This window comes from Thalassophryne amazonica, chromosome 7 (genome assembly GCF_902500255.1).
Source record: "Thalassophryne amazonica chromosome 7, fThaAma1.1, whole genome shotgun sequence".
Taxonomy (NCBI): Eukaryota; Metazoa; Chordata; class Actinopteri; order Batrachoidiformes; family Batrachoididae; genus Thalassophryne; species Thalassophryne amazonica.
Genome location: NC_047109.1, coordinates 31,645,966 through 31,667,893, shown reverse-complemented (window position 1 = coordinate 31,667,893; position 21,928 = coordinate 31,645,966). Strand labels below are relative to the sequence as shown.

At 42.1% G+C, this 21,928-nt stretch overlaps 1 protein-coding gene across 3 annotated transcripts in view; it reads right to left on the bottom strand.

The window, feature by feature from the left end:
• The window catches only part of cdk14 (cyclin-dependent kinase 14), a 715,009-nt gene that overhangs the window by 435,601 nt on the left and 257,480 nt on the right, over positions 1-21,928 (bottom strand). For all 3 annotated transcript variants that reach the window (XM_034173976.1, XM_034173975.1, XM_034173977.1), the window contains one exon: positions 21,471-21,533. In XM_034173976.1, coding sequence (XP_034029867.1) covers positions 21,471-21,533 — 63 coding nt within the window. The remainder of the gene's footprint in view (positions 1-21,470; positions 21,534-21,928) is intronic.

Below are 21,928 nucleotides of genomic sequence, written 5' to 3'. Positions count from 1 at the left end.
TAGCCCATATTAGCAGCACCAATTAATAAACAACACATTATGCAGCATTTCATGCATAAAAAACACTGTAGCAAAATGCCCACAGACAGCATTCGGACAGTAATGTGTGCACGTTGTGTTAAATTGGATATAACGAAGCACTTAAGTAAAAACTACAGCTTCTTGGATTGTGAACTTTGGTTATGTGGTATTCAAACTAGTTGAAGAGTAGGAATTCTGATTTCAGGGGCATTTCTGGGGATCGTGACTGGGAAACTCTGACAGAATACAAATGGATCAGCAAGGCCTGATCTTGGCAGCGTTACAGTATGTGGCAGGTGCAAAATATGTGGTGCTAATCAATCAATCAATCCATCAAACTTTATTTGTTAAGCGCCTTACAACAACCTAAGTTGACCAAAGCGCTGTACATATAAAAATCGCATTTAAAACATAGTTAAAAAGAGGAACACAGATTCATTTTATTCCCAAGTCTAAAAAGACTAAGTATCAAAAGCACATCTAAACAAATACATTTTGAGTTTCGTTTTAAAAAGGGGCAGATCCGAGATGGCACGCAAGTCAAGGGGCAGCGAGTTCCAAAGTTTAGGACCTGCTACTGCAAAAGCACGATCACCCCACTGTTTGCTTCGAGACCTGGGCTGCTCCAACAAGTAGAGCTGTGCAGATCGTAGAAATCTGCTGGGCTGGTGAAGAGTCAGAATCTCACATAGATACGCAGGTGCGAAGCTATGGTTGGAGCAGAAAACAAACAGGAGAAGTTTGTATTGGATCCTGTATTGCACTGGCAGCCAGTGGAGAGAGCGCAGAACAGGTGTGATATGGTGATGTTTACAAGAATTTGTGAGGAGCCGGGCAGCAGCATTCTGTACCAGTTGTAATCTGTGTAAAGATGTTTGACTGAGTCCAATGTACAAAGCATTGCAGTAGTCCAAGCGTGAGCTGATGAATGCGTGGACTGCTTTCTCCAGGTCACAACAACTGAGGAAGGGTTTCACTCTTGTGAGAATGCGGAGCTGAAAGAAGCTTGTCTTAACAACAGAGTCAATTTGTTTATGGAGATTTAGGCCAGTGTCCAAGCGAACTCCCAAGTTTCTGATTACGGTGTTATGGTGAGGAAGTGAGTGACCGTTTGAGACAGAGGCAAGTGGGCTTATGATGCCAAATAGACAGAATTCCGTTTTGGATTCATTTAGACTCAGGAAATTCTGTGTGAGCCAGTGCTTGATGTCATCCATACAGGTGTTGATGGTCTGAAATGCATCTGGAGAATCTGGTGAGACTGGTAGATAGATTTGAAGATCGGCGTACATATGAAAAGACACATCATGGCTAGAGATGATTGAACCCAGAGGCAGCATGTAAAGAGAGAACAGAACTGGGCCCAAAATGGAGCCTTGTCAGTCGGGCTGTAGAAGAGGAGTGGCCATTGATGAAAACAGAGAAGTGCCTGTCCGTTAAATAGGACTTGAACCACTGCAGCACTGGACCCTGAAAGCCCACCTGCTGGGCTAGACGGTTCAGGAGGATGGAGTGGTCCACTGTATTGAATGCTGCAGTGAGATCAAGCATTACCAACAGTACAGGTCTCTTTGAGTCCAGGGACAACAGGATGTCATTTTGGACTCTCAACAGTGCGGACTCAGTACTGTGGCGTGTACGAAAACCTGACTGAAATTTATCAAAAATCTGATTCTGGTCCAGAAAAGACAGCAACTGATTAAAAACAAGCTTCTCTAGAATTTTAGAGAGAAAAGCCAAGTGGCCAAGTGCTAATGCTTTTCAGGCATGTGAACCAGCATAATGTTATTTAAACCACTAAGTCTCAGCACAAACAAGGGATCTGTGTCCATAAGGGCAACAAAAAAAATGCAAAACCAAATCCATAAACAAACATAAAAACCCTGTCACACCCAGTGTCTTTTTAGAGCTCTCTGCTTTTCTGTTTGTTTTTTGTGTCGCTGCACTGAGCGGTTTAAGTTAAAAATCACTAAACCTTTCAGAAAGGCACTGTGATGTCACTGCTCATGGAAGAAGTTTGTTTTGCCATATGTATCTGTCTACAGTCAGCTGATACATCACACCAAGTGTGTCACAGTAAGATAAGATATTCATTTATTCATCCTGCAAGTGGAAACTGCAATGTTCGCCCTGCTGGACCAATAAAAGAAGATACTCATACCCATAAATGTCAACACTTGGTACAGTTTTATTTCAAATCTCTCACCACACTTTTCCCCTTCAGGTCATCACATCTGGCAATGTCCATGAAAAGATCCACTTTCTTGTTTTGTTCTCATTCACCCCTCTAGAGTTAAGTCATACATGGCCTCAGTGCCCTTTCAGAAAGGTGTGATGTCACAACATCACCTTTTCACTCTCACAGAATTCTGCTTTTGCCGTTTCTATATACAGTCAGCTGATACGTCACACAACAGCCACTAAGTTCAGATAAGAGAAGCTCTATGATCGTACATACAAATGTGTTGGAAAGTTACAAGATCTTGTCAACTGCACCCGTTTCAGTTGTTTATAATGACACTGAGGTTGGGGAGGAGATGGCAATAAGGAATTTTGATAATCATCCACAGAACGTCCAAGGAAATAGGGAGTGGGATTATTTTAGTGTAACAGATAACAGTAGTGTCACAGCTAATGTTCCCTCTAAATCTGTCTGCTTCATCTGTTTCCCCATGTAATTGCTCATTTGACACAAGCGCACATACTTTGCTAATAAATACCAACTTGTGTACCTTCAGTGCCATCACAGCCAACTTTTCCACCTCCCTGTGCAGACAGATGTGCACCAGTTTCTCTGCATGGATATTTAAAGTGCCCTATGAGGTTATACACCTTCTCCTGTGAGCACTACCAACTCTAATGGAATCTCCAGCAGCTTTGAGGGACTTATAATAGGGTCATATAATAACCCCCATATTGCCTTCGAGATGTTTGTTGTCTTCATGTTTGCAAGTCTTCCACACAGATCATGTTCATACTCCTGTGAGAGAGTCTGATCTTTGAAACTAGACAGATTAAATCTGGGAGACAGAGCAAACAACATCCTGCAAGACTTTACAAGAATCCTTAGGGAAGAAATGTCTTCACAAATAAATATTCTCGAGTTCAGCAGTTATCTCTTCAAAGAAAAATGTGATCAATCTCCTCTGAGCAATGGAACCAATATCCAGCAACTAATGGTTCCCAACTTTTCGCAGTCAAGTAGCATAGTGCTATTTTTATTTGGTTGTTTTGGTCCTTGGGGACTGAAACAGTCCTTAAACAAGCCTGTCAGGCTCTGGGGTAACATTAAAGTCAACCATGAAATTTCCAGGGATCATAATTTTGTGAGAATCCATAAGTCAAAATTTTACTTACCTTGTGATTGTGAAAGTTTAAACAAATGCTGGTGATAGATAGCAGCTCAAGGGGTCATAAGGACTCCATACCAGGAGTCACTGCAACTTTTAATGGTAATTTATTCAACAATTTATTTTAATACAATACAGTCAATATTCTGACTCGGCTGCCAAACCTGCACCATCTTCTAAAAGAAATTTGTGGTCAGGTATCTACACCCTGTATAATTGAAATGTGGAACACGTTTAAGTTCATGTCATCATCGTAAAATTTATGACAACATTTAAAATGAAAGTCTTGCAATGAAAATTAAGTGCAAAGTCCAGTGTTGGCTTCACTTACAAACCTCCATAGCAGCATTTTGCTGAAATGAGTAAATGTGGTGAAATCAGTGAGGAGGAGATAAAATGAAGGAGTGTTAAATGGAGTGAAAAAGCGCAACCATCTGCCAGAAGGCATGGAACGAAGCTGGATCTTCACAAATTATGTGTGCAGTGTTGTCCTTAATGGGCTGAATCCAGAGATGGCACCAACATGCACCGTTTCACTGGTCACATAGGACAATAATGTTCCAGACAGAGCGAGAATTTCTTCTGGCTTATGTTTTAATGAGCATCTTTATTGTAAGGCAGGGCCTCTGTGTGTAAATATAGATCTACTAGGAAGCCATCACACATGTCCAACAACACAATCGAAGTGTGTTTGATGTCCCCCGCAGGTCTCTGTACAGATGTTTAAAGTCTGTGTGTGTTTGCTTGCTGAAATCCTGGCTGTTACTGAAGCCACAAAAAATATATGTTTGGTCACAGAGGATACTGAGCAGAGCTAAGACTATAAAACCAAGTAATGACTGCTACTTCTGAATGTAATGGGTAGTGCACGTGCCTGTACATTATTTGTCAAGCAAGTTCGGACTACATATCTCACTTTGTATTTCATCAACTTGAATGTAAGGGAATCTGAATCCTTATATGTAGCAATGAACAACATACAGCTTTTAGAAGGAACATTGCACCAGGCAACAAGTTGCCAAAACTCGGACAGCATCTTTACCAAGGATACGTATTATTAATTTGTCTGTTTGTTGGTTGAACAGAATTATTAATGAACTAATGAAGCAACATCCTCAAAAACTGGGTCTACACTACAATAATAAAATGTAAGTCCTACATAGTCTCCGAGGCCCATTGGTGCCAGTGCTTATTTCCAGATTCTGTACCACTAAGCAGATGAGAGTCTATGACTTCCTTTGGATGAGACGCCAGTACAATATAGGTTACTCCTCCAGGCAAGGTCAGTACCCATTTTTGCAGCTGGGTGAACTCAAACAATGTAGATTAAGGGTATAATGTACTAACAGTTTGCATGTATTAAAACATGCGCAAACACTATAGCACTCAAGACATCCATGCTGATTTACCAACATTGCGCACTGAAGATTGCATATATCGGATGCACAAAATCACAAATATTGTCCATTTAATGGCTAGCTATTTGTGAATGTGCAATTGGGGGTGTGTCCACCTGGGGGTGCAAAACTGTGGGAGGAAGCATACAAATAGCTGAATTTTGCACATGCAACATGATTCATCAATGTTTAGTGGAAATTTAACAGGTGATGATAACATCTGCATTGTACGAGTTTGAAACCTCGACTTTAACTTATTGCACTTGGCAGAATGCAATTCCAGCACAGTGGCTGCACACAAAGAAAAAAAATAATGTCAGGCCCGATACGCGTGTCTGGCGGGACATGCACGCCGCAGGACTATGACAATATGACAAGCCAAGAGTGCCACAAATATGCCACTTTCGGTCACGTATAACCAAAAATACGACATAACATATGCCTGTTTGTCAGTTGTTACGGTGCATTTTTAGTTTCTTTTTTTTAGACGTTTATCTTCTTGTTAATTTTAGGCATTTTATGCTCCTGTTATAAGACAGTGATTGTAGTGCAGTGGTAAAGTTTCTGTCTGGTAATCTGAGTTATTGTAAACTGCAGGTTTGAATCCCGGGAGTGGCATTTATTTTTTTATTTAACCAGGGTTATTTAACCGCAGGGCCCTGTATTGCATTCCCTTTTATTTATTATTGATACCAACCCAGTGATTTTCACTAATTATATAGCTGGTTTTTATTTTATTTTTCTCCACATCAGCAGAACGATGTGGTGCAACACGGTCCAGCTGTTCACACTGTGTTCGTGCATGCGCACGATGGTTTGTGGTTCCCCATTTCATGTTTGGGTCACGTATTTTCTGCCGGTTTCTGCGTAACATGATTGAAGCCGACTAGCACACACAGGCGGAATTGCATGCGTGCGTTGCATGCCATGCGTGAATAATTGGAGCTGCCTCCAATGCCTCTTACACCTGTCGCTACAATTAATCGTGCACACCAGCAGCTGAGGGACAGAGAGTGCCCTGTGAGAGACCATTCAGTCCCTCTCGCGGCAGGTGTCGGTCAAATTTCAAGTGACACACACGAACATCCAACACCGCTCGCTTGACATTTTAGTGTGAAACTGGAAAAGCAGATATGAAGACTACAATATCCGGTGTCGCCGACCAAACAATCCCCCCCCTAAAAATCGGTCCACCTTGCCTTCACTGCGCATGCCGCGGTTCACTGATTATCACCTTGTTTCTGATTAAAACTGCTCTCCAGTCATCATCTATCTATCTATCTATCTATCTATCTATGACATATATTGGAAGCTTTTGTACAACAATCATTTCCACATAAATTCAGCATTATTTCATCATAAAAGACGGATGAAGCGATCAGAGCGCCGCGGCTACATGAGATGCTAGCTAATGCATTCACTGCATGTCGGTCATTTCAAAGCGTCATGGAGTTTTACTGAGTTCCTGCTTAAAACTGACTTTAGAATGATTTAAGAGGTTTTACCTTGTCATCTGATGGTTAATAATCGCATTAATCCATTTGACTGCTTTGGGTGAAGAGACTCCATCTCAGACGTGCTGCTGTGGTCCGAAATGACACATGCAGTGAAGGCAGGTGGACTGAATTTTAGGGGGGGACCGTTCGGTCTGCGACACCGGTCTTGGATGCAGGCTTTTTTTTTAAAATGAACCCATTCTGGATAATTGTTTTTCTTCTGTGGTCAGCTTCCCAATTTTATAACAAAGCACGTGAACCTCTATTCTCAATTATCACTGTTTTTGTTTTTATCAGCCCTGAAAGCAGCAGTGTCCCACCATCAACAAAGAGCTTAATGGCATTTTTCACTGCAAATAAAAGCTAGAAAGCTACTCCTGCTTTAAAAACAACTCTGTTAGTGCATTTCTTTGCTTTGATGGATTACCCATCAGACCATTTCAATTATCAGAAAATTGATTTTAATGTTGGCTCATAGTGAAATGAAGCCAGTGGTTCCCAGCAACAGCAGGAAAAAGGCTTTTAACATCTCCTTTCCAGTTTTGTGGTTTAGAAAATGTTTCACAGCAAAGTAACAAGCATGACCCTTCGATATATGGTACTCATTAAAACCCAGCAAAGGTCATTTAAGACAGTCTTAACCGCACATAAATCAACTCGCTGTGAAGAGAAAGTTTGGAAAATGCATGTGAAAAATAATAGTTGTGGATGCACTGGTTCTGAGGACATTAATGCATTTACTGTACCAAATACTGGAAGATGTGCTTTGCAGGACTGATCAAATAGATTCCCGGCCTGAGCAACTTTCGCTGTATCTCTCCCCATCTCGTTCTCATTGTTTCCTGTAGTTCTCCAATGTCACGATCATATACAGGGCATCCAGATGAATGCAGTGCCTCGTCGCTCCCGCCAGCTATAACAATGAAGTAGTTAAAGGGTGTAGATAGAAGCAAAAGCTTATATACATCTACCCCCCCACACCCCCACCCTTGTTTGTTTTTCTGGGTGCGAATGTTTTATCACCACACATTTTAAGCTAGGTGCTAGCCATTTATTGTTGTCTTAAGGTGCGTTTACACATAACCAAGACGTGTTTTGAATGTCATTTTTCTGTCATTCGTGACACATTCCTGACATTCTTAATGTGACTTAACGCATCTCAATAGGTTTGGCGTGCTGGTGCGTGATATTCTTGATATTCGTGGAGCATGTTTTTGCCTGTCAAAAAATCTTCCACGAATGTCACACACCACCCTCATTTCGTCTCACGTCGTGGAGGTCGCAACTGAGCGTATTGATCCGTCTTGATGAGTAGTGATCCTTAATAGAACGTGACAACGTTCGTAGTGGTTCCTGTGATGGTTCTTGGAGCCCAAACTGTCACTCGTTATTTACGAAGTGACACAGAAACTGTCAAGTTTTGACATGACTTGTAACGCGGCGTCACATTTCACTGCCCGCCACGACGAATCAGTTTTCTGTCACGTGCGCACAATTAAACGTGGCTCCAAGTGTCCTTCCACAGTTCCTGCCGAAGCTCCTCAGGACGCTACTGCAGGTGTTCCACCTGCTGTTGTAACCGATGAGCGGCAGAACGAGTTTGAGCCAGAGGAACCAGAGGAGTGAGAGGAGACTCACGTGCAGCCAGACATCTCTGCACCTACTCCATTCCGGCGGAGGAAGAAGCGTGCGCACAATTAAACCCTGCTGCACCACATTCAGTTTGACTGCTGACACCAAGTCGGCTAAAAGTCTAATTTCAGTGCTCTTCAGCGCGCTCCTGCAGGTGTTCCACCTGCTGCATGTGCCTGATGTTTGGGAAAATGCACGAGGCAAGAGCCGCATGAAGCCACACATCTGGCTCTGTTCTCCTCTTCCTCTCTGCGCCACTTCATGGCACAGAGCCCAACTACGCATGCAGTCACAAAGTTCTTCTGAAAAACTGGAGCAATCTGAATTCGGTTGGATGAATATGGGTGTGTGTGTGTGGAGACAATTCACCTCGTTCACAACGTGACAGAACTTAACGATGCGCTGTTACGCGCAATAGCGAGCAACAACCCCCACCCCCAAAACTGCTGGGAAGAAAGTGTTTAAATGATATATGGACACAGGGCCCAAAATGACGTCTGATTTGACTTTGGACATATGACCCTGTGTTTTGAAGACACTGACGTAACTTAAACAATGACATCCAATTTGACTTTGACCTTGATATGACCTATTTGTGACAAACGGGTCCAGTAAGATTATCTACCAAGTTTGACTAACACTGCACTTCATGTTTTGAAGATATTCTCGTGTACAAACAAAGACATATGGCTTATTACTTGCTACTTTCCCCTTCAAACTAGGGAGGCACGATACCACTTTTTTCCAGACTGAGTATAAATAGGAGTACATACATTTGAGTACTTGTCAAGACCGAGTACCGATACGAATACTTAATGATACCATCAAGCCAAAGCTGAAAGCTGAGGCCAATCTGAGAAACAGTCAGAGATGTGCGAGCCACATACACACAGATGCATCTTGCTTTATCGATAGATATAAAGTGACATAGTATGTGCAATCAAAGTTCTCAAAAACAAAGAAATTATGAAAATAATCCACAAATAATATTTTCTATTAATTATTTAAATGCTTGGTAACACATCTGGGAGAAATTAAATCATGGATGCTATGAATGATTATTGATATAACTACATTCTAAAAATAGATTTTCCCTGCAAAATCACTAATCCATGACCACCATGTTATATCTCATCTCATATAATGTAACAAACTTATTACTATGTATCATCCCTATCAATTCCAAGGGTCTATTTGAGGCCATATCAAACCTATAATCAGAAGCACAGTATGGTCTCATCTGCCACCTAGCTTGCTCAGTCCCTATTATAATAGTTTTATTAAAAAAAAATAAACATCAACAGAAGTTTGTTTCATCTGCCCTCATCTTAGGGGGCAAGTAAAAAAAAAAAGCAATTTGCAAATATAAACAGAAATACCAGACATAATGATTGCTACTGGTTTACTGGCTACTACTGTTCCTCTCCTTCCTGTCCTCTGTCTTCCTGTTACTCCTCCTCCCCCTGAGTGAGGAGTTGTACAGTCTGATGGTCTGAAGGACAAAGGAGTTTTTCAGTCTGTTGGTCCTGCACTTGGGAAGCAGCAGTCTGTGGCTGAAGAGGCTCCTCTGGTTGCTGATGACGGTGTGCAGAGGGTGACTGCCATTGTCCATAATGTCCAGCAGTTTGTCCAGTGCTCTCTTCTCTGCCACCATCACCAGAGAGTCCACCTTCATGCCAACCACAGAGCCAGACCGCCTGATCAGTTTGTCCAGCCTGGATGTCTCCTTTATGGATGTGCTGCCCCCAGCAAACCATGGTGTAAAAGAGAACGCTGGCTACTACAGACGAGTAGAACATTCACAGGAGTTTCCTGCAGATGTTAAACGACCGCAGCCTCATATAAAAGTACAACCTACTCTGTCCCTTCCTGTACAGGTGGTGTGGGTTGTCCAGTCCAGCCACAGCCCGAAGTACTTGTAGGAATCCACAGCCTCCACCTCAGCTCCCTCGATCAGAACTGGTTGCAGTCTTGGTCTGGACTTCACAAAGTCAATGACCAGCTCCTTTGTCTTCGAGGTGTTGAGCTGTAGATAGTTTGTGTGGCACCAGGCAGCAAAGTCCTTCACTAGGCAACTGTAATTTTCCTCTCTGTCATCCCTGATGCATTCAACAATGGCTGTGCCATCTGAGAACTTCTGGATGTGACACAGCTCAGAGTTGTAGCAGACGTTAGAGGTGTACAGGATGAAGACAAGAGGAGCCAGCACTGTGCCCTGGGGTGCTCCGGTGCTGATGATCACACTGTCAGACATGGTGTCCCACAGCCTGACATACTGCGGCCTGTCGGTGAGGTAGCTGGAGATCCAAGTGACCAGGCAGGGGTCCACTCACATCTTGTTCAGTTTGCACTGACACACAAGGGGCTGGTTGGTGTTGAAGGCACTCTAGAAGTCCAGGAAAAGAATCCTCACTGTGCTGTTTCCCTTATCTAGGTGTGAGTGGACTCGGTGTAGCAGGTAGAGCATGGTATCCTCCACACCAACACCTGCCCGATATGCAAACTGGGTGTGTTGCACCTGGGGTTTGAGGAAATCGAGGAAGAGTCACTCGAACGTCTTCACCAGGTGTAAAGTGAGTACCACTGGTCGGATGTCATTCAGCTCACTGGGCCAGTTCTTCTTAGGAACTGGAATGATGCATGAAGTCTTCGAGAGGGTGAGCACTCTGCCTAGCTACAGGTTAAAGTTGAACATACGTTGTAGCGGTTCAGCTAGTTCAGTCGTGCAGGTCTCCACAAAGTATTAAAGTTAGAGCAATGTCAAAGTTCTTTGTCCAAAATCAGGTTTTTAACCACAAAAATACATATGGGTATGGGATAATAACAATGCATCATCAAGTAATCATCCATAATGAAGATGCTGCCACATATGGAATCTCTATGTCTACACTTATTGAAACTATAGTGCCTGGAAAAAACATTGATGACAAATGGATCACTCATTACATGGACTCAAATCACATTGCATGTGAGTCAATAAAAAAGTAGTTAGTATTGATTTAAAATCACAACAATACAAGTTAGTGTCGTAGTTGACCACATTCTGTGGAACCATAATGTTTTTAAATTGTCATTACCTTTCTTATTCCTTAGAATCTATGACTGCTCCAAGTTGATCAACATATATCTCCCCACTGGATATTCGGCCAATAGACTCAGGCTTGTTTTAGCACATGCATGGCTCACAACAGCCTGGTGCAGCCGGAGGACACTGCTGTTTAATACCAGGCAGGCTGACTGCATATAATCTAATAAGAAGAGCACTTCAGCAGCCACCCAGATGAGATCATACTCACTTGTGCTGAATTACAGCAGCACCACTAGAAAGTCTCATAGAGTACACAAGGCGAGAACAGTTAATGGTGCTGCACAACAAATCGCTTTCCCGTAGATTTTATTCCAAATGATCTAGCTGGGAATACTCCAGCATGGCCATCTCTGCCTCTCTGTCACTCGCAGACACACACACGCAGTTATCTGATTTTTGACCAATAATCACATTAGTAGTGAGCGTTTGAGTGTCTCTCAAAGTTAATTTGATCTCCAACCAGAGGATGCACTAACAGCTATTATATTGCTAATTTAAAAAAAATAACTACTTTGCTAAGAGACTACACTTCCTAACAAAGTTAAAAGCACTTTGATAATAAAAAATAAAACCCTCCTGTTTTTGAATGAATAAACAAGAATAATCTTCTGTACAATTTAACCCCATAAATGTAATTTGTTCAGTGTGACTATCAACTGTATCAACATTTATACAACAATCGAATGCAAATTATGAGAGGTTATTGGAACACTTTGAAAAGACTTCCAGAAAATGAAAAAAAATGGTCATCATTGAAATATTTTCCTCAAAGTTCAGCGTTCCTGGCAGACAAGTCGTCGTCTCAGTGGAGCATGGTTATTTTTGTACTTCCTTCTACCGTTTTGTTGTTTATATGCAACTGCCATCCACAGAATGCACTGCCCCACATTGATAAAGACAGTGAAAATCAGGGGTATCCTGTTAAATTTACATGAGATGCACAAAGAACGCTTGCAACAGAGTACTGCATGCATAACATGTAACACATAGTCATGTAGTTTTAAACGCAAGAATGTCTGCACCTTTACCACCTTACCTGAGATGATAAAAAGGGTTTACTGTGTTCCTGATGTAAAATTTTTAAAGGTTTATGGTTACACAGATTATTATTGCACAATAAAATATTCCTTCACTTGATTTCAGTGACAGTGATGTTTCTAAACACCTTGCATTTTTATGCTCTTTGCACCTTGCAATTTGATATTTTATTTATTTATTTATTTCAAGAACTGCCACCAGGCATGAACAAAATGCTACAGGGAAACACTGCTTAACTTTAGCTCACTTTTGCATTAATGAGTAATTCTTTCTAAACACCTTGCATTTTTATGCTCTTTGCACCTTGCAATTTGATATTTTATTTATTTATTTATTTCAAGAACTGCCACCAGGCATGAACAAAATGCTACAGGGAAACACTGCTTAACTTTAGCTCACTTTTGCATTAATGAGTAATTCTTATGAAGAAAAAAAATTTGCATTCATTCATTTACACTTGAACTCATCAAATTCAGAACCTCTGAAGGAATCCCATGTCCTCAAACTAAACTATAGGTGCAGTGACATGAGACTGACTTTGATTCACACATTAGCATGACCTGTGTCATGCTGGAGAGTAAACTCGTCTTTAACTTGTGCAGACTGAACGTGAGAGGGGCGCCGGTGTGTGCTATTGCGCACAGAAAATTTTGAAATGTTCAAAAAAAAAAACTTTCACGCACAAATGTTGTGCTACGTGGCGCGATCTAATCAACGCGACATGCAGCTCATCAAGTCAAGTAAAGAAGTGAACAGATTGGTGACGTCAGTGGATCGCATCAGAGCGCAGCTCATCTGAAGTTAAAGCTGTTATAAACATACTGTAAAAGCTGCACACAAGAAGGAAAGAACGTGCAACTGTTTTACCAAGCCATGACAATGTAAACAAGTTAAATAATTACCTTTTTAGACGGCTGAAAATGCTTTATCCAGCTTGTTAGGCGCACACACGGCACCAGCTGAAGCCTCCTCTGTGACTGAGGAAGCGATTAGAGCCGTTTTCACCGACCAATTTGCAGAGAAAATGAGTAATCCACCACAAAATAATTATTTTATATACACAGTGTCCAGCACAGAGCACGTGGCAGGCGGTAAAACAAAGAACTGTGATCACAGTGAGTGGGGTCATCACAACGACGGGAGTGCTAATGCGTGAATCAGTCATGCTTGTGTCACTGCACCTTATGTCTCTTTAACTGTAGGAAAGGTAATGACCTCAAAGAGTTTGGGAGTGAGAGTGCACGGCATCTTCACACATCTCCTGGAGGTCATTACAGAGGGTGTGTCTTCCTGTGAGTTGCCACATCATCCCCCCAGTGTTTGCGCTTCCTTCATTCAGCTCGTCTGACACTGCGCTCATTTTCTGGACATTCCATGAAGAGAATATTGCATTGGGAGATTTATACATTACGAAGAAGAAAATTAGCAATCAAATCCCCAACATTAACAAGTGAAAAGCATTCTTGGTAAAGAGGAAAATCATTAAATATAATTTTTCTATCACAATGAAGTGGAAGTGAACCTAAATTTGCAGAGACAATAAATAAATAAAAAAATTAAAACAGGAAGAGATCAAAATACACAATAAAATATATAGAAATTGTATTTAGTGGACTGGTCTTTTCTCCCTGTAGTTGAAGTAAATGAAGAGATTGTACCACAATTCCAAAATTTCTCTTCATGTTTAGTCCAAGAACTACATACAAAAGAGCCTGGACATGATGGATCAAATTACAACAATTCTTGACAGAGAGCTCAGTGGGATAGAGTTGGGATGCCGATATGTAGAACTGAGTTTGATTCCCATTCATGCTACAAGACTGTATCCTTGGACAAGATGCTTCATCTGCACCATCTCAGTCCACCCAGCTGTAAATGGGTACTGGCCTTGGCTGGGAAAGGAACCTGCACTGGGACTAACATCCCATCCAGGAGGAGTCATCGACTCTCATCCACTTCATGCAATAGAATCCATGGACGACCAGCACGGGCACCAATGGACCTCAGGCCTCATGCAAGATTTACTTCTACTTCTCAAAGAGACTTTGTATTTTAGCCACACCTAATTAAATTAAAGGTCAGGCAAAAGACACCCGCAAGGCACAGTTGCCACATGATACCATATTTGTCAAATATGTACCCATTTACCAGCTGGATGTCAACAAAAGTGCATAGGTGTGGAGGGTGTCAATGAGCAGGATTGTGTGGTAGTTTTGACTGGAAACCTGTGCATGCACTCATATTTAAGGCCTTGTGAAAGCACGGTTGATTTTCAGAAACTAATGCACACTGTGTGTGAAAGCGTTGTAGTACACGTTTTAATTTTAATTTAACCTTTTTTTAACCAGGTTAGTCCCATTGAGATCGAGACCTCTTTTGCAAGGGACACCCTGGGCAATTATAAAGTTTCCAATTCATCTAATCTGCGTGTCTTTGGATGTGGGAGGAGTAACCAGAGGAAACCCACGCAAACAAGGAGAGAACATGCAAACTCCACACAGAAAGGTCACAGGTGGGAATCAATCCCATGACCTTCTTGCTGTGAGGCCACCACGCTACCCCACTATGCTGCTTCAGTTTAGATTAGATATACTTTATTGATCTCACAGTGGAGAAATTACGTTTACACTCCAGCTACCTCAGACAGCAATTAGTCCACATTTATTACTTGTTTACCGTAATAATGGCACACATCAGAACTAAAGGCAACACATACACATTTGACATTATTTATGTGCACTAAGTTTGAAGAAGTCCATTATCGGAATTGAGGCAAGTGGGTGAAGGTCACGCAGCAACCCTGAGATGCGCCGCCGTCAGCTTGGGGGGGAGTGACGGGGTGCGACCGCCCTCGTCGGAGTCCAGCTATAAAGTTCCTGCCAAGCTTTCTCTACTCACACCACTTCTTTTACAACTTAGTTTTAATAACTGCTTGGCGTAACGACAAACAGGATACAAGCGAGAAACTCCATCACCGTGTTCTCTCGTCTAATCACAGCAGGAACCAACATCTGACCATATGTGATGTCATTTATAGTGTGTGTTGGAATAGATCAAAGCACCCTTTGAGAAATCACAATGGTAACCAAGTGCTCCATTATTTTGTTGGTTAATGATGCCCATTAGTAAAGAATATCAAGAGATTTGAAAAAGGGATTTTGTCTGTGTGGACAGTTACACTCCACGTTAGATTGTTCCTGCAGGGCCTGTTGATGACTGCACAGGGATCAAGACACGTGTACCATCTAACACGTTGACTTATTAATCATAACTAAGTAACAGAGTCAGCAGGAACCAAACGACAGCTCACTGTTCTCTGCTGAAATAATCCTAAATTATTCATGTGAATCTCAATGAGTCTACTGACAGCAGCAAGAATACATATTATTTATGTAAATCCTAAGTGGCAAAAGGTGCGGGCTGTTGCATAACAGATGCCGTCTGTACTGTCACATTCATACATTCAAACAGCCACCAAAACCCACCCACATGGCCTCATTCACTCCATCATCCTCTCTTACAATCTCTTCATTTATATTAGAAAACCCCTCCAACAAATGGCAGAAAATACCACGTTAGCACGCACCGGAGAGTGTCGCCAACATCTGGATGAGCAACTCTGCCGTGACAGATACAGACCTAAAATGGCTTTGTGACCGATGTTTGAGAACAACACTGTGAGTTTGTATAATGGATGACATGATTCAACACAAGCAGGTTTAGATGAAATTTGGTGGAGGAGTCTGCCTGCGGTCAGCAAAATGCTGATTAAATTTTGGTTTGATCAATACTCAAAAGGCAAGGAACTGGAGGGTAATCTTTTTTTCCCCACTCTCGTATATGCATATGTGTCACTCTAGCATGAATCACAGTCTGCTTGTACAATTCATCCATCCAATTTCGAAACCAACATGTTCCAGTTTCAAGACACGGTGGGGCTAGAGCCCATCTCAGAGGTCACTGAGCGAGTAGTGAGGTACACCCTGACAAGTCCCGTCAGTCTATCTCAGGAACGACACATGATGACAAACACATTTGGGCAATTCTATGGTAACGGAATTACAGCAGCAGCAAAATCTGGACATATGGCATCTAACCATGACAAATTAGCTCAGATTATAATTCCATTACCGTAGAATTGCCCATTTACAATCCCACTCACACCTACAGTTAATTTACAGTCACCATTCACCTAATCTGCACATCTTTGGACGTGGAAGGAAGCTGGAGAACCCAGAAGGAACCCACACAAACACAGAAAGAACAAGCAAACTTCAGCTTGTAACATTAAGACAGGGTTAGAGAAATATTTTTTCAGTCTGCTGGCCAGGACCAGTAGCACTAATTTTGTTACTGGTCCTCCTGGTCCAAGGTAGTGGCCCCAGGTATTTAGAAGCTCAGAGTTTCTGACGGCGAGCCTCAGCGTAGCATTAATCATCACATCATGTGCACGTATTCAATCAATAGTGTATTCAGAAATCTATAGCATGATAGAATGTTTTCATTTTGTGTTGAATGTATGTAAAGTTCTAAACTTTTTTTACATGATCCTCTGCTTTTATGTGAATATACTGTGCACCTTATACTTCTCTTTTCGGTAATTCTGACCTTCTGCTTGTCTTATGTAGCCCAAACAAAGCCTTTACTCTTGTTACTTAATCCACTTATCTATTCTTGCTGTGTACCTCAGATTTTTTTGGGCAACAAATATATCTATTGCTTCTCAGGCTAATATGATCAAAATTTTATGAATGGATCAGGGGTCTGCAACCTGAATGAATAAAGATAACACCAAGATCAGCACCAAGCCCTCCTCATAACTCCCACCAATACAACTCAACAACTGTGTACAGGATATCAAAACGTGGATGACCACAAACCTACTGAAACTTAACACCAACAAGACAGAGCTCATGGTGGTGGCCCCAGCATCACTGCTCAAGAAGGTTGGAGACCTCACCCTGGTCATTGATGGCTGTGCCACCTCTCCAAAATCCGAAGTGCGGAACCTGGGTGTCATAGTGGACTCAACACTCTCATTCAGTTCCCATATCAAGAGCATCACCAAATCTGCTTTCATCCAGTTACATAACATTTCAAGACTCCAGCCGTCACTTACAGACTCAGTCACCGAAATACTCATCCATGCCTTCATCACCTCCCGTCTGGACTACTGCAATGGTGTCCTGTCTGGGCTGCCCAACAAGGCCCTTGACAGACTGCAGTATGTCCTGACTCAGCTACCAGGGTGCTAACTCACACCAAGCCCTGGGAGCACATCACTCCCATCCTCAAGAAACTTCACTGGCTCCCAGTCAAAGAACACATCAGCTACAAAATCCTCCTCCTTACCTATAAATCACTTCATTCGCTGGCACCCAAATACATCACTGACCTTCTTCACCCCTACTCCCAGTCACGGTCCCTGCGCTCCACCACCAAGGACCTACTCTCCATTCCCTGCACTAGACTCAGTGCTTTTAGAGATAGGGATTCTGTGTAATTGCCCCTACCCTTTGGAACAGCCTGCTCCTTCCCATCCATTCTGCCACTTCTTTGATACAGTTCCAAAAGCATCTCAAATCACATCTCTTTTCTCTTGCCTATCCTCCCTAAATCCCCCTTCCACCGCCTCTACCTCCCTCCTCCCACTCTTGTGAAGTGACCTTGGGTATCATGAAAGGCGCTATAGAAATCCAAGTCATCGTCATCATCATCATCATCATCAAAAGGGCTTATAATGTTTTTCTATATACAGTATATGTTTTTTTTCTGATTTGTGGTTGTTTTCTGTTGCATTTCTGCAATTACAGAACTGCTACAAAAGAAAAGTGTTAACATTTTTTTTTTACTTTGTAGAACTGATGTAAACACCATCTCTTATAAAAAAAAAAGGGGGGGGGGGAATACCTGGGCATGTGCAGACAAACTCTGATATAAATTGAACAGAACAAAGCAGGCTGATTTGACTCCCCATGTTTTTTTTTTTTTTTTTTTTAATAAAAATAAAATAAGAGGTAGCTTACTTTGAAATAAATAAAACATGTACCTGCAGCCTAATAACTCTGAAAATAACAAATTAGCAGCTTGTATTTTTATTCTGACTGGAGTACATTTTAGTATGATGATGGAATTCATCCTGTTTTTTTTTTTTCTCCTCCTCAGTCACGTTTTGTGCTTGAACATAAAACAACTACATTAACTCATGATCTAAAATAAATACTTATTAAAAAATAAAAGCTTGTTAAAGTTCAGAGTTCTCACCAGCTTAATGTGATTAATGCTTCTGATCATCACTGTGCATTGAGACACTGCTCCGTTCAGCCGTCTCCCCCCCTCACACTCTGTCTGTCTGTGAGCCAGCCGACTGAGCAGCTCCACGCGCACACAGACAGCTCGTTCGAAAAACTCTGCATTTTAGACGGCTTTGAGCAAGCCATCCACTGCTTTTTCAGCCATCTTTTTTGAAAACTGACTGTTCAAATGAAGGCTGGATGGCTTGTTGTCCAAAAGTCTGTTGTATTCTCTAAATGACTCAGTTATTTAAGGCGCAAGTTTGTTGGTCCACTCCTCTTTAACTGCTGTGCGAAGTTGCTGGATATTGGCAGGAACTGGTACACGCTGTCGTATACACCGGTCCAGAGCATCCCAAACATGCTCAATGGGTGACATGTCCGGTGAGTATGCCGGCCATGCAAGAACTGGGACATTTTCAGCTTCCAAGAATTGTGTACAGATCCTTGAAACATGGGGCCGTGCATTATCCTGCTGCAACATGAGGTGATGTTCTTGGATGTATGGCACAACAATGGGCCTCGGGATCTCGTCACGGTATCTCTGTGCATTCAAAATGCCATCAATAAAATGCACCTGCGTTCTTCGTCCATAACAGACGCCTGCCCATACCATAACACCACCGCCACCATGGGCCACTCGATCCACAACATTGACATCAGAAAACCGCTCACCCACACGACGCCACACACGCTGTCTGCCATCTGCCCTGTACAGTGTGAACCAGGATTCATCTGTGAAGAGAACACCTCTCCCTCTGCCAAACTCCAGCGAATATGAGCATTTGCCCACTCAAGTCGGTTACGACGACGAACTGGAGTCAGGTCAAGACCCCGATGAGGATGACAAGCATGCAGATGAGCTTCCCTGAGACGGTTTCTGACAGTTTGTGCAGAAATTCTTTGGTTATGCAAACCGATTGTTTCAGCAGCTGTCCGAGTGGCTGGTCTCAGATGATCTTGGAGGTGAACATGCTGGATGTGGAGGTCCTGGGCTGGTGTGGTTACACGTGGTCTGCGGTTGTGAGGCTGGTTGGATGTACTGCCAAATTCTCTGAAACACCTTTGGAGACCGTTTATGGTAGAGAAATGAACATTCAATACACGAGCAACAGCTCTGGTTGACATTCCTGCTGTCAGCATGCCAATTGCACGCTCCCTCAAATCTTGTGACATCTGTGGCATTGTGCTGTGTGATAAAACTGCACCTTTCAGAGTGGCCTTTTATTGTGGGTAGTCTAAGGCACACCTGTGCACTAATCATGGTGTCTAATCAGCATCTTGATATGGCACACCTGTGAGGTGGGATGGATTATCTCAGAAAAGGAGAAGTGCTCACTATCACAGATTTAGACTGGTTTGTGAACAATATTTGAGGGAAATGGTGATATTGTGTATGTGGAAAAAGTTTTAGATCTTTGAGTTCATCTCATACAAAATGGGAGCAAAACCAAAAGTGTTGCGTTTATATTTTTGTTGAGTATATGTAATGTGCTTTAACAACATTGTGGCTATTTGCATATGAAGCGTGCGTGATTCAGGTACACTAATTGACGCGATGTCTACTGCTACGAGCACTATACCACTGATAAATTTAGAAAAAAATACCAAAATGATAGTCACTCTTTTAGACATGTAGCATCTGCCAGGTGGGAAACATGACTTACTTGCTTAGGGAGAAACATGGCTGGAATAACGTCCGGAACTCCGGATGCTCAATATTGGCCCAGCTTCACCAACAAAGTGCTTGGAATAGATGTATTTGTCCTTCTTGACATGTTTGTGGGAGAAATTTCAGCAACCAGAAGCACGACTCGAGTCCACCGCTTGTACTTCTCAGTAGTTTCAAAGATGGGATAAAGTTTACTCCTTCCATGTAATCCTTTGCGGGTATCTTGAATCGCTCCGAGTCCAACACAGGCCAAAGCTACGGTGCTTTGTTGCCACTGTTTTTGGCTTGAATGGCTATTCCGCAGAAAATAAAACGAAAAAGCCAACTTGGTCCTTTTAGACGGAGGGAAAAGTTCACTGCAGGCTTCGCCTCCTTCAGTCATGATGCAGAGCTAGCTAACGTTAGCTGCCTGTTTGTAAACAGAGACAGAGGTGTGCACCGGGGAAAGGGCGGCAGCAGCTGCCTCCGCTCTGCCTGTCAAGAATTCTCATAACCCGCTCATACCGTAGGACGGTATAACGGAAAATTTTAGTGGTTTTGATACCGTGGCTTTTTGATACCGTGGTATACCATGAAACCGGTTATCGGCCCATATCTACTTATGGCAATCAGCTGCACTGGTCAAAATCATATCCACTAAATAATCTCTTTCTTCAATTTGCTCGCTTTGTCTAACAGGCGCCTGCAAAATGCTAAGAAAAAATTTTTGTTCTGATACAAATCGAGCCACATTAAAATATGTTCAATGATTGTTATCACATCGAGCTAGACCAATGAAAAATCGTGTTATTAAACAAAGAACAGGGTATATTTTGTGGCTCTTATTAAACAAAGAACCGGTATATTTCCCGACGCTAAACGTCAATCACAGACCATCCCCTCAAACTCTGCCATAATTGTGTTATAAACCAGTTGGTTATTATACATCTGTGTAATAAAATTATCTTCACAGATGATTCTTTCATGCGTGCGCGTGCACGCACATGAACAACAACAACAAAAAAACACAGGCTGCTGCTGCACTTCCTTGCTTTCTCCCCTCAAACTCTGTCATAACTGTGTTAAATAAAAGACAAAAGGGACATAAGTCCTGCTCACAGGCTGATTGCCAGAGACAGGACATGTCCACGTCAAGTATAAACTGCAGACAGACATCTCCACATCACCACATATCCACAACGTGTCCTTCCATAGGGATTACATGGCAACCTGTCCCCTCCGCTGCATACATCCAGATCAAAAAGCCGGAAATCTGGCTCAGGCCAGAAAAATACCAGGCCTGAGTATAGCACAGCATTACTGAACTATCATGTTCAAAAGCATATGTCCAATTCTTTTCATTTACTAACTGAATAGTGTTTCACTGCAAAAAAAAAAAAAGTGTGATTTTTATTGAACTGTACATACGCATTTCATGTTGACATTCAGCTGAGAAACTTTTCATCTAAAAGAAGTAGTTGATAGAATTATGTCCGCACTGTACCTTCACATTGTCTGGATGGAGTCCTCCGGGGTGTTTGTCCATGTACTGGCACAGGTCTGTGTGCTGCCCAACAAAAACAAAAAACATGACAATGTTAGAATAACATCAGAAGTAGGACAGTTTAGCACAACCCCAAAACTTAAAGCATTTTCAGATAAATCACAATCAGCGATATTTTAATTCCTCCACAAATGACATGAGACTGTTATTGTCAATACTAGACGATTCTTGCACGAGTGTCCATCCAGACAGAGTATGTTCTCAGCAACAGCTTGGTGGATTTCTTTAATGTATGGTCATATTGCAGAACTCAGCCTTGATGCCATAATAACAAAATTTGAACACGTGCAGCTGCCTATTTTAGGTACATAAAATGACTATTTCAGCTGCTTCACAAACATTTCAGTAAATATCTGGTGGGTCTTTTTCATATTTGGTGTAACAATCCTTGCTATGAC